Genomic DNA, 14451 nt, shown 5'->3' on the forward strand with positions numbered 1-14451 from the left:
GATGAATGCAGAGCATTCTACAAGATGATTCGAATGCTTGTTTCACAGGAGCACTTATGACTTCACTGTTCCAGAACCATCAATGAAATATGAGGCTGCTAAGCATTGATGTCTGTAAACCAATATATTACTGTGGACATGATTACAAACAGCCAAATATTAAAGCATTCATAACAGGGATTGAAAATAGATTAAATTATGAACTTATTTAAAATGACACAATTTGTAATTTATAGATACTTTAATTAACTGTCACTATCCAGAAGTAAGAGTTGTTATAATGCTCTGAGCAATAAATAAACAAATATGTTTATGAAGGTTTCCACTGATCAGTATTCCTAGTAAAATCACAAACTTATTTGAAAAGAGTGATTTTATTATTTTGCTGCAAATTCAATAGAGGAAATCTTCATAATCATTTCTATGGTATCAGTGCCCACAGCTAGCAGAACTTCCTCTTTCTTTAGTGTTTGAAGATATAAATCAAGTGTGTTTTTTGCTGAGGATTTTTTGCAGATTTTTATAATTTGGATACTAATGCACAACTTTATAAAGGTCCGATCATGAATAGCTCAGATTAGAGATAGCAAAGGCAAACTAGTAGCAGAGCCAGAAAAGGTCAATGAGGCATTCAAGACCTTCTATCGGGTGCTGTACACCTCCGAGCCCCCAGCAGGGGACTTGGGGATGAAACAGCTCTTCGATGGACTTGCCATGCCAGTTGTGGGGAAAGATAGCAATCAGGTGCTGGAAGCACCCCTAGAACTGGGAGAAGTCATGGAGAGTATTAATTCCATGCAGGCAGGAAAGCAACGGGACCAGATGGATTCCCGGTGGAATTCTACAAAAGATTTGCGACAGCACTGGCACCGCACCTGTGGGAGATGTTTACAGACTCGCTGACGAGGGGCTCCCTGCCACCTAGACTGGCACAAGCCTCAATCTCACTGATACCCAAGAAAAACAAAGACCAAACAGAATGCAGGTCCTCCAGACCCATTTCACTGCTAAATATGGGCGTGAAAATACTGGGCAAAATTCTAGCCGGGAGACTGGAGGACAGCGTACCAGAGGTGGTAGCAGAAGACCAAACAGGCTTTGTCAAGGGTAGACAGCTAACATTGAACATCAGGCACCTGCTGAATGTGATGATGACTTCCATCTGGTGAGAGAACGCCAGAGGTGATCACTTCCCTGGGTGCAGAAAAGGCATTCGACAGAGTTGAAGGAAATACCTCATATAGAGGTACTGGAGCGGTTCGGGCTTGGAGCAAGATTTACCGCCTGAGTCAAACTGCTGTACAATGCTCCCATGGAGCCTGCGGACAAATACCATCAGTTCTAAGTATGTCCAGTTGCATAGAGGCACAAGGCAGGGAAGCCTGTTGTCCCCCCTGCTGTTCGCCCTGTTGATCGAGCCACTAGCAATCGCACTCAGGGCGGTGAGAATTGGAAGGTGATCCAGAGAGAAGACAGAGTACAGAGTCTCACTCTATGCGATGACCTGCTCCTCTACATATCAGACCCACAAAGCAACATGGAGGGAATCCAGAAAGCTCCTGGTTGGCATAGTAGCAGAGTGGTAGGCACTATTGTTTCACAACGCCATGGACCCAGGTTCGTTTCCTGGCTTGGATGTATGTGGAGTCTGCATGTCCTCCATGTGTCTGCATGGGTTTCCTCCTGGTGCTCTGGTTTTCTCCCACAAGTCCCGAAAGACAGCTTGTTGGGTGAATTAGACATTCTGAATTCTACCTTAGTGTACCTGAACAGGCACTATAGTGTGGCGACTAGGGTTTTTTTACAGTGACTTCATTGCAAGCCTACTTGTGACAATAATACAGATTGGAGCCTTTCCGGCTACAAATTCAGCCTGAGCAAAAGTGAGATCTTCCCGAATAACCCGCAAACGGGAGGGGCAAAGCTGGGAATCCAAATCGCCCATGAGTGGACATGGATCCACAAATGGAACCCGACCAGCCTGCTGCAGGAAGTAAAAAAGGATCTGCAGAGATGGGACACACTCCCACTCACCCTGGCAGGCAGAGTGCAGACGATCAAGATGAACGTACTGCTCAGGTTTCTCTTCCTGTTCAGATCTATACCGATCTACATCCCCAAGGCCTTCTTCAACTTATTAGAAAAAACTAATCATAGTGTTTGTGTGGGAAGGGGAAAGCCCTAGAATTCCCAAAAAGGTACTGCAGAAAACAAGAACCATAGGGGGCCTAGTTCTCCCAAATCCGAAATATTACCATTGGGCTGCAACTGCCGAAAGGGTAAAGGGATGGATAAAGAAGCCAGAAGCTGAGTGGGTGCGAAGGGAGGAGGGCTCTTGCATTGGGACCTCCCTCCAGGCCCTGGCCACAGCTGCGCTCCCATCCCCACCGAACAAACACTTAACGAGCCCAGTGGTGATTGCAACACTTCGGTCATGGAACCAACTGCGACAATACTTTGGATTAACTAAAATGTCCGGTAAAGCTCCCATCTGCAACGAACGCAGGTTTGCGCCAGCCATAATGGATGCCACCTTCAAAAGCTGGAGACAGGACAAGGGGGGAGATAGACAGTTGGGACTTCTACACAGTTAACAGTCAAATAACATTTGAGGAACTAACAAAGAAGTTCTAGCTGACGGGGAGGAACAGGCTAAGAATCATGCAGGTCAAAAACATTTTGCGTAGGGAAACAAAAGCGTACGCATGACCGCTGCAACAATCGCTGTTGGAGGACTTGCTGGACGTGGACATCCTAGGGAGGGGGAACTGCGATGACTTTTATGGGCGCCTGATAGGAAGGGCAGGTGCGCCACTGGACGAGACGAGGGAAAGGTTGGAGGAAGACATATGGTTTGAAACAGGGTGGTAACTCTGGTGCAAAGCAATGCACAGGGTCAACTTCACCTCCACGTGCGCAAGGCTGAGCTTAATGCAGCTGAAAGTGGTACAAGGAGCCCACTTAACCAGAACCCGAATGGGCAGGTTCTTCCCGGAGGTGGAAAACAAATGTGAACGGTGTTAACGAGGCTCGGCCAACCACACACACGTGTTCTGGTCTTGCCCCAGACCTGACGGGTTCTGGCCAGCCTTCTTCAAGGCAATATCCAAGGTAGATCCATGCCCGACAGTGGCAATCTTCTGGGTATCAGAGCAGCCAGATCTCTTCATGAGAAGGAGGGCTGACCCCCTTGCCTTTGCCTCCCTAATCACCCACCGGAGAATCCTGCTCGGCTGGTGACCCGCAGCACCACCCAAAGCTGCAGACTGTCTGTCCGCGCTGTCAGATTTTCTCCAGATGGAGAAGATTAAATTTGCCAGCCAGGGGTCAGACGAGAGCTTCCACAAAACATGGGAGTCATTCACACAGCTGCTCCAAGACCTGTTTTGTAGCCAACAACCAATAAGCCAGGGGAAGGGAGAGGGATGCCACAGTACAACAATAAACGCAAGCAGAGGCGTGTGTGGGGGGGGGGGGGGGGGGGGAGAGATGAAAGAGGCATGGAGCACAACCTGGCCCAGCAAATAACACTATACACAGCATCATGCCAACCAAACAGGAACTGGACATAAGAACTGATGAGGGAAGAGGGGACACCAGAAGGGGAGGGGGGGGGGGGTCAGGAAGAAAACCGGGAGAGGGAAGAATGGGACCCAGCTGGAAATGAACGCCTACCAGAGAAATTAAAACAAGAAGCTGTAACCGATGTAACTAATGGACGACGACCGATGTGTATATATTTTTGTTCTCTTTTTAAATTTATTTTTTAAATTTAAAGTGCCCAATTCTTGTTTTCCAATTAAAGGAAATTTAGTGTGGCCAATCCACCTAGCCTGAACATCTTTGGGTTGTGGGGTAAGACCCACGCAGACACAGAGAGAATGTGCAAGTATATTTTTGTTCTTAATATGTGTTCACGCTTTCCTTTGTCCTGTACAATATGAAAGCTTCTGAATAAAAACATTAAAAAAAAATCTCCTATCCTGGCTAGTATAATTAATTTTAAAAGGGAGAGATGAATTTACAGCTGGAATTCTTGAAAGGGACTTGGGTATAACCTCAATTTGTCAGTACTAACGTATGAAATAGGAATCAAAGTGGGCCAGTTAGCCCATCGAGCCTTTTCTGCCCTTCATTATGATTGGAGTCGATCTTCTGCCTCAGTTACACTTTCCTTCATTATCCCCATATCTCTTGGTTCCCTTAATATCCAAAAATGTTCAAATTCTGCTTTGAATATGCTCAATCACTGACTATTCAGAGCTCCATGGGGTAGAGTGTACAAAAGATTCATAACCTATGAGTGAAGAAATGTCTTCTCACCTCAGTCTTAAATGGCTGATCTTTTAGTCTGAGACTGTGCCCCTTTTTCGAGCATTTTAGAGCAGGGTAAAATCCTTCCATCATCTACCTTGTCAAGTCCCTTGAGAATATTATACGTTTTAACAATATCAGGTCTCATTCTACCGAACTTTAAGGACTATAGACCTAGTTTACTCTATCTCTCAGAAGAGCCCCCTCATTCTAAGAATCAGTCTAGTGAACCTTTGCTGCACCCCCTTTAGGGCAGGGCATCCCAAACTATTGGTCGCGCCCCCAGTGGAGTAATGGAGACAAGATTTTGGGGCTGCAAACTCCAAGGTAACATTGACTGCCATGCAGCTCAAACTGAATTCTGCCAGCTGTTAAGACCCCTTTAAATGCTTGTCTCTTTTTTATAGGTAAGTGTGACCTAATGGACCACTCTCTGAGACCCAAAGCTTGCTTCAAAAATAGACCTACGAATAGGCAGGTGTTTGTTTTTCTCAAAGAAAGCCTGCCTTTTCATCAACTCCGCCCACAGACGACTCGCGTTTCCCCACCTCTCCCGGTTCAGAACTGAAGAGGTAAAGCCCCCCCAAGGAACATTTAGCATGACCATCCACCTGAGCTGCACAATTTTGGACTGTGGGAGGAAATCCACGTAGACATGGGGAGAACGTGCATACTCCACACGGACTGCAATCTTCACCAGAGGCCGGAATCGAACCCGGGTCCCATGTGCTACAAGGCAGCAGTGCTAACCACTGTGCCACCTAGGTGCTTTCCTAATTGTTTGCAGTACCTGGATATCAACTTTCTGTGATCCATGTGCAGAGTCTCATCATTCATAAAATATTATGGGCTGGATTCTCTGTTTGGGAAAGTAAGTGTTGACAGCAGCGGAGCATGTGTGGACTTTCACGACCGAAAAATCGGCTCAAAACCCTCACCAATACCGGGACCGGTGAGAGACTAGCACCGGCGCTGGGTGAAACTCCTGCAGACTGCCGTAAATGGCTGGAGAATGGCCGGGTCCTGGGCCGTGAATGTGCATGACTGATGACCAGCATTGGTCACACCATACAACATTGTGCTGGCCGTGCGTGAACCAACCCGCCAACCACGCCCCACAGCCCACCTCCGAGCCACCACCTGAAACCATCTACCAGTGCCCCTAAAAGCCCCCCTGGCCAGAGGCACGGATGCAGGACGTGTGTGGTGGTGCTGGACACTGTCCGCAGCCAGCATGCCGGGTTCCCACACGCTCGGGACCACACGTGGCCCGCGCCATCGCGAACGCAGACCATTGGGGGGCGGACATCACAGCTGGACCAGCCGGTGATGTGCCAATGCCGTTGAAATGGTGCACTGCGCGCGTCATGATGACGTTGGTTTGCAGGGGGCGGAGTATGATGGACTGACGTCAAACCGGCACTGGTCCCGATTCCGGTGTCGGAATCCATTCTCTGCCCAATCACCGATCACGATTTTGACGTCAGGCTGCGGAGAATCCAGCCCTTTGCTTTTCTATTTTTTCGACTGAAGGTGATAACTTCACATTTTGCCACTAATATTGTCTGCCATTGTCTTATCCATTCATTTAACTTGACGGTATCACTTTGTGTCCTCCTCACAGCTTACTTTCCCACCTAACTTTGCACTGTCAGCAAACTTAAATACGTTACATTGTTCTTAATTCCATTACCTAAGTAATTAATTTTAAATAGCAGAGGCCTAAGCACTGATATTTGTTGTACTTGTTGTTTCAAGGTGGTCCAGTTGCGAGGGAAGGACAGGAAATTCACATTACTTCATGCTCTCGTGGAGCAGATTACTTCACAAGAACCAGCTTTGACAAACTTCCCCCAAGAGCTCACAGAATTTGAAGAAGTTCCTGGAGGTAACTGGAAATATTTAATTGCAGCAGAGCTTTTGGAAAAGCTACATTATTCACACGCTGGTTGCATCACTCATATTGATCTGTATCTCTTTGTCCTTAGATTCCATTAAGGGTCTGATTGCTGAGGTAGACGGTAGGTAAATACTTTAAAAAAAATATATATATATATATAAAGCGATTTTGTCAGATTCTGACACGGTGTGGCAAATTGATATTGTCAGCCTTTGAATCTCTTAGGGGGAAGATTCCCTCTGTGCGTTATTCATAACAAATTCATAACCATGTTGATCAAGAATGTATTTACGTTTCCACTATAAATTTCAAAAGTAAAAAACCTTGTGTTGCATTTGTTCCTGGTTTTCCATTGAAGTTACTAATTAGTTTCAAAGCATATTTTCCCTTGTTGGAGAGCCTAGGACCAGAGGGCTTAATCTCAGAGTAAGGGAGAGATTTAAGACAGAGATGAGGAGCAATTTCTTCTCTCGGAGGGTAATGAATCTGTGGAATTCTTCACCGCAGTTAGCTGTAGAGGTTGGGTCATTAAGTATGTTCAAGACTGCGATAGACAGGCATTTAATCAGTAAGGGAATCAAGGGTTATGGGGATTAGGCGGGAGTTGAGGATTATCATATCAGAGCAGTCATGATCTCATTGAATGGCAAAGCAAACTCGATGGGCCAAATGGCCCACTTCTGTGCCCATGTTTTACCACCTTGGAGGGTAAGTTTCCCACTTTTCTTTTTGGTGCCTGCTGATCTTTGTTGGAAGCATGGGAACTTTCTCTGATAGCCACTCTTCCACATTAGTCAGATGCTACACCTCATGGTTGGTGATCTGAAGAGATCGAAGGTGCTTGTTGGCATCAAAATCTGTGTCTCACCACCATTCCTGATTAAGAATTGGGAGCGGGGTTGGAGGAAATGAAGTCTAAGAAGAGAGGACATAAGAACACCTACTCAAAAGCAACCAACGGGAAAAGTGGGAGTGGAGAGAAAGTAACCCTCTGACACATTTATAGTTTTAATCAAATTTCTCTTTCACAATGTTAACATGTACCTGTGTCAAATATCTAAGCATATTACAGTGATATGTAGCATGGACTTTATTTCAACCTGCCGTCCTCCTCACAGCTATTTTCTCCTTTCATAGCCAGTTTTGAATTCCTCTGGCGATTTAAATATTGAAACCTATTTATTTAAATGTCACATTCTTGGTTTTATTGTAATTTATGTTGTATATGAGCCTTTCACTCAATAATATGTCCTCTTGTTAAAGCCTCACCCACTATATTTTTACAAATATTTCACCATGTCACTAACTGCTTCAGGATTGTTAAATGCCTCCTTCTTGGTAATGCTGAACACGCAGAGGTTTTTGCTCTCTGCTGCTCCACCAACAGGCAATTAAGGGTACAGCATCCCTATTTCCTTTTGTTCTGACTGAGCTTCAATCGTGGAAATTTTGACCAAGCTAAAAACAGAAATCACTCCAGTAATCAACCTGAGTTCACTTCCAAATGAAACCCTGACAGGATTCCAATTGCAAATCTTCCCATAGGATTAAATTCACCCAAATCAATTTAGAACAATACATGAATAAATATTAACCTTTTTTTCAACAATAAGGCACCAATTTCACTGATCTAGTGAAATATCCATAAATATGAAATGAAGGAAGCTGTAAAATCAAATTAGATCTGAATCAACTGAGATGCAAAAGATTGGCCCCTTAAGAGTCGCTACAGTGCAGAAGGAGATCATTCATTCCATCGACTCTGCACCAATCCTCCAAAAGAGCACATTGTTAGGTCCACTCTCCTGACCACCCTGCCATATCCCGACAACCTAATCTGCACACCCCTGGGCACTAAGGGGCAATTTAGCATAGACAATCCACTTAACCTGCACATCTTTAGATTGTGGGAGGAAGCTGGATACCTGGAGGAAACCCACGCAGACACTGGGAGAACGTGCAAACTCCACACATACAGTCACCCAAGTTTGGAATTGAACCCGGTTCACTGGTGCTGTGAGGCAGCAGTGCTAAACACTCTGCCACCATGAAATTATTTTCAGTATGTTGTCAGTTCTTGGCTCCAGCTGTTACTGTGTTGCACATTTTGTTGATGATTTGCTGCAAAATCTGGTTCACCTTTCACTACTAATAGATGAAGTACAAACTAGGGAAGTACGTTGCTCACACAAGTATAGTTCCACTTATACTCTTCCTGGTTAGTTCCTCGAGCTAACGTCACCATCTCGTTCTCTGTGTTACGACTGTAGATGGGATACGGTCAATCACACTGGTGTGAGGCAAATGCAATGTAAATTTCAGATCTGTCAAACGGCAGGGTTTTCATCATTGCTAGCGATTGGTTAAGTACTACGTCATCACACTTCAAAGAAAAGTAGTGAGATCTTGTATTTTTCTTCTTGTAACAGTTTTGAAAAGTGATTTGACGAAAACTGGTCAGCACAAGAAATTATTCAAACCCAAGAACAAAATGTGCTCAGATGCACAGTTCTACAAAGGACTGAAGGTAATTCCAGAGGAATTTTTTTTTTACTGTGCCACAATTTAAATTGTCTGCACAGCAACTTTATCATAATGCATTGAATTTAGAAGCCATATTTAAAGTATAATTTAAAGAGGGCCATTTAGGGCAAAATACATTTTTTTAAACTGTTTCTGAACTAATGTAAAATCATAAACAATGCATGTTAGATGATATGTTTAATCTAACGATATAATGTTAAAGGGTACGCTTTACTGAAAATGTTTTCTTATGAGACGCCATTAATGTACTGGCTCTTAGTTTTCGATATCTATATATATTACCTTTACTGTTAATATCAGGATGATCTGTCCAGTGTCCTTTTCAATGTCTTCTAATTACATTGTTAATGTTTAATGGCGATAACATTGTGAAACAGGTGATGGGTATGTATGCACCTATAAATGGGGAAAGCTGGGACACTGGTATGTGGAGCAGTGTTAAATGTGAACAAGAATCAATCTTCAGCAAAGAAAGCAGTTGTGTCTTAGTTTTAGCTTCACTGCCCAGTGTGATTCCTGGCCAGTATTTATTTTTATGATTGTGTTAGAGAGTTTAAGATAATTTCTATACTGCAAACCTTCAGAAGGCCATTATTTCTACATTAAAATTTTCAGGTGGTCGGTATTGTGGTAATAAAAATAATCATGAAACATTGAGTTCAATGGCAATTAGTTCAGATATTTAAACTGCCTTCCAACAGCTCAGTAATAATCCTCAAGGTCCTTTATATGTTCAGGCATTGTCTTCGGCTGTGTGAAGGTTTTTGACATGGAGCTCCATCATAGCTTTACCTATTTGTCAATTTCTAGATAGCCATGCATATGGTGACCTCCCCCCCCCCCCCCCCCCCCCCCCCCCACCACCTCACCTCCCCCCAGGTCCTTTGTTGCAACAAGGCATACACAAATTAGAGCAGTGCAAAATAATTTGATTCCATTAGTAAGATTGAGCATCACAGGTCGATGTACAATGTTAGCCTCGATCACATCTCAATGTGTTTGAATCATTATTTAACTGAGGACACCAGAGAGATTAGTGTACTGACTCTAAAGAAAAGAAGCACTTGCATGAATGATAACAATGGAGCTGGTCAGCAGTGCAGCCGAAATCAAAAAATTGCAAAGTACATTCCTGCTTCTTAGTACAGGTGCCACTCACTCTATTTTCCTTTCAGTTAATTGTACATTTTACTGTACAGCTGAAGAGGAGAAATCTGTGGCCTCAGCAAAATCAAAAACATTAGGATGCACTTGCGTAAGAGTGAGATGGGTGTGTTTGTGTGGAGGGGGGAGAGTGTGTGGAATAACAAAAGTTGGAATTCTGACAAAACATTGGCCATGTCAATAAGTCTCTACGCCTATGCTGAATCCACGGTAAGCAGGTAACTCATAGATAATAGTAGGAATTACCAAACAAGGTTTTTTGTAATCCAATTCCAAATACCCCTCCACTCCGCTAAGGGTTTCCTTCCTCGACCTGCAGCCAGGCACGGTTTTTATGCAGCTGGGGCTCTCCTTCTTAAGGGGGTGCCCCACCCCCTTGAAGGGGAAGTCCCGCCCCCTTAAAGAGGAAGTTCATATTCCGGGGAGGCCATGAGAGACCGTATGGTCCTGATCCCGCAACCTCCTTTGGGGTTATAATACCTAGCCCATCAGATTTGGGCAATTTCAGATATGGTTTGAGAAACTAAAGAATCCTTGCAGCTGCAAGACAATAAATCAGCAAGAGGATATTTGCTTTGGCTGAAATTCAAAAATGGATTTCACCACAAAGAAACAATCTTTCTCTAGTTTCCTGAAACCTTGCCTGAAGAATGCTTTGCAATAGAATATCCTATCTTATTTTTTTTCCAGGCCTTAATTCAAAAATATGAAGCTGAATTGTCTGACTTGACTAAGCAATGTGACGAAATGAAGAAACTCTACAATTCCGTCTTGGTAATATTACTTGTGACATTTCTTATTTAGTTGCACTGCTCGCTTTCGATGATAAAATTACCTCAGATATGCTTCTGTCAATATTGTTGCTAGGTTAAGTTTGGAGAACCACAGAATCGAGACTCACAGGAGCTATTCGAATGGATCTCTTCCTTCATTAAAGATTTTAGGAGAGCTGTCGCAGACCGAAGAAACTACAAACTGGAAACAACTCAAACATAATGTGGAACCTTGTTACATGAAGCCTTCTGACATTTCTCTATTTCACATTTGAGAAAACATTGTATTTCATATTTTTTCTAGATCCATTCCTTGATGGATTATAGAATTTACAGTGCAAAAGGATGCCATTTGCCCCGTCCTCCACTGGCCCTTTGGAAGAGCACCCTATCTTGGCCCATGCTTCCACCCTATTCCCGTAACCCAGTAACCTTACCTAACCTTTTGGACACTAAGGCAAAATTTAGCGTGGCCAATCCATCTAACCTGCACACCTTTGGACAGTGGGGAGAAACCGGAGCACCCGGAGGACACCCATGCAGACATGGGGAGAAAGTGCAAACTCCACACAGATAATTACCTGAGGCCGGGATTGAACTTCGGTCGCTGGAGCTGTGAAGCAGCAGTGCTAACGACTGTCCCACCGTGCCGCCCTACTATTGTGTGCCGCAGAGTGCCTTGCCTGCTGGACTGTCAACCAAATCAGTACTCGTAGAACCATAGAAAAGTTATAGCACAGAACGAGGCCATTCAGCCCATCTTGTTCAAGTAAATCCAATCTAATCCCACCTTCCTGCACCCGGTCCATAGCCCTGCAGCTTACAGACCTTAAGGTGCAGATCCAGTTAATTTTAAAAAGAATTTAGGGTCTCTGCCTCCACCAACTTAGGCAGCGAATTCCCACTACCCTCTATGTAACTTCTTCCTCATGTCCCCTCTACACCTTCTCTACGTATCTTAAATCTATGCCCCTGGTTCTAGAATTTTCCGCCAAGGGAAATAATTTTATCCTATCTCGTTCCCTCATAATTTTGTACATGTACCAATAATTAATATTCTATTCTGAAAACTGAAATATATTTATCATTCCTTTAAGATATTTATTTTTCCTCCTTTATCTCCCTTTATTCCACATCATCTGCAAGAAAAGATAGTTGGCCTATTCTCACATTGTCCCTCAGTGCTATTCACAATAGTTCTTGAGACAAACCAGTCTGAGATGGCTCACTCGCCCAATTGATGGGTTGGATTTTCAAACTCAAAAACGTAATTTTGAGGAAAGCCGAGGGTAAAGAGCAGCAGCCCCTTACTCTGTGGCACAGAATGTTGGAACAGCCAAACAGTGCCTCACCGTAGCTGAGTTCTGATAGCAGTGGGTTTTAGCAATGGTGTTGTCAAAAGTCTGAAAGCCTGAAAATATGTACTGTTGCTTGCAGTCCAACAAGCAGCACATCAGCATTGGGAACAGCTGAGTGAACCAGGACCAGCATGTTGCTCTTCTGTTTGCTACTTTTATGTGGTGTGGCGATGTGAACAACAAAGTCATTTTTTTTTTCATAAGACGATCAAATACTTTTTTAAAAAACCTCACGGTGGGCTGAATGACAATACTATTATGCCTGCCTCGAGTTTAAATTCAGCTCAGACTGATGGGATGAAAATTCTTTAATCTCTTGGCGACGCTTAATGTGCTGAGTAAAATCAGTTTGGACAGTCTCAAATCAGCACAAATACTATCTAGAATGCACCAGTGATTGCCACTAATTGGACAGTCACAGTCAGAGAGACTGAATACGGAAGGCTCTTATTAGAAATGGGATTGGTATTTTAGTGCAAGGAGGAAGCCTTCTGAGGTTGCTATGGGGAAGAAAGAGAGCAGGAGGAAGCTTTCTTAATGTTGATGTCAGATACAAAATCTGCAAAACTTTCATGGGGCCCAGTTGTCATCCAGAAGATTACTGGAAATATAATGGAATCTAGTATTGACACCACTCTGGAAAGTATGCAGTGAAAATTCAGTCGCGCTACGCTGAGTAAAAATTATGTTTTATTTTAAAATCATAAAATGATTTCTCCCTCTTTTTATTAACAATGAGAATTTGAGATTCAGATATTAAACTTTGCTCAGGAGTTTGAATGCACTGGCACTTCTCCAGATAGAAATTTCACTGAAATAGATTGATTTTTAGAAACACTGAAGGTGTCACTGAGCATCATAAAATGTTACATTTCACCACGTCCAAATGACATCCACCTACGCATCTCTTAACCTAATATAATTTAGTCTTTAACTGTGAGAAGCTCCTTTCCGTAGTCCAGTTGTTGTCATATAAATGTCTCTGGTTTTTGTTTTGCCAAAACAGATGTGTATAGATTTAATTGTCTTGTATTTGATTTGCCTTTTAGAATTGAATGTGCCTTTTATGCAACAGACATCTAAGTTCCAATTCCCTTGTCACATTGTCTCTGTACCTACATCTATCTGCCCAGCTGGAAGTAGCTTCCAGAGCTGACTGCTATTATCCATCTGTTATATTGTACCTCATATTGGCTGGATTATATAGGCTGGGTCATATAAACTGTATGTAAGCTTCCCAAAGGCATGCTGTATGGTGCGTTTGCTGTCAGTGTGAGGCCCACAGGCCGCCCACGTCTATGATAGAAGGATGTCTGCAAGTGAAACCTCAAGTTGACCAGGATTAGAGTCGATTCATGGGAAATCCTTGTTGCAAATCGGGGAGCCTGGATACAAGCAGTCAGGAAGGATGCGGAAAAAGTAGAGGACAAAGGAAATTACCAAATGGCAGAAAAGGCAGCCAACGGGTGGGAAATACCCATTGGTTGGCTTCAGACCCACGCGACTCATCTGTGCTAGCTGCAGAAGGGACTATCGCTCTCGAGTCAGCCACTACAGCCAAGGTGCCCTGGTGCCAGGTTGTCCATGCCAGGCCTTGGGCCCAGGGGTGTCCTGCCTTTAAAAGGTGAGGGGGGGGGGGGCTCAAGGACCCCCTAAGAGGTAAGTAGGGGCAGTAGGAGGGTCTGGAGGCCAGGGTGAGGTGTCTGAGGAGGGGAGGGGGTTTGAGAGATCGGGGCGGCATTTAAAAATGGCACCCCAATCTCTTCCTACCCCACGTGTTGATCTTGTCAGTACAGGAAAAAGGTAGGTGCGGCCTCTGCAGGGGTTTCCCGACGTTCAATGCCAGAAATGACATACACCGAGCGCAGCCTTGAGATAGAACATAGAACAGCACAGAACAGGCCCTTCGGCACTCGATGTTGTGCCGAGCCATGATCACCCTACTCAAACCCACGTATCCACCCTATACCCGTAACCCAATAACCCCCCCCTTAACCTCACTTATTAGGACACTACGGGCAATTTAGCATGGCCAATCCACCTAACCCACACATCTTTGGACTGTGGGAGGAAACCGGAGCACCCGGAGGAAACCCACGCACATGCGGGGAGGACGTGCAGACTCCGCACAGACAGTGACCCAGCCTGAAATCGAACCTGGGACCCTGGAGCTGTGAAGCATTTATGCTAATCACCATGCTACCGTGCTGCCCTGGTTTTGTTCTTTGACAGCACAGTCAAGCAGAGAGTTACCGCGAGGAAGAGAGCTGAAATTCCAGAAAGAAAGAATTGTTGCTGCCATCCTGAAGGAAGAAAAGTCATGAATAATGGAAGGGACTGAGCATCTGAGCGAAGGTGGCTGTTGGGGGTGAGGAAAGAATGGCAGGGAATGTGACAA

At 44.3% G+C, this 14451-nt stretch overlaps 1 protein-coding gene across 1 annotated transcript in view; it reads left to right on the forward strand.

Annotated features, from left to right (window-relative positions):
- The window catches only part of LOC119969455 (protein diaphanous homolog 3), a 172319-nt gene extending 161108 nt beyond the window's left edge, over positions 1-11211 (forward strand). Inside the window, exons 13-17 of the mRNA XM_038803100.1 lie at positions 6073-6202; positions 6303-6335; positions 8644-8741; positions 10613-10696; positions 10790-11211. Of these exons, the coding sequence (XP_038659028.1) occupies positions 6073-6202; positions 6303-6335; positions 8644-8741; positions 10613-10696; positions 10790-10918 (474 nt within the window). The 3' untranslated portion in view covers positions 10919-11211. The remainder of the gene's footprint in view (positions 1-6072; positions 6203-6302; positions 6336-8643; positions 8742-10612; positions 10697-10789) is intronic.
- Positions 11212-14451: the final 3240 nt, after the last annotated feature.

The sequence above is a fragment of the Scyliorhinus canicula genome, chromosome 7 (genome assembly GCF_902713615.1).
Source record: "Scyliorhinus canicula chromosome 7, sScyCan1.1, whole genome shotgun sequence".
In the NCBI taxonomy this organism is placed as follows: domain Eukaryota; kingdom Metazoa; phylum Chordata; class Chondrichthyes; order Carcharhiniformes; family Scyliorhinidae; genus Scyliorhinus; species Scyliorhinus canicula.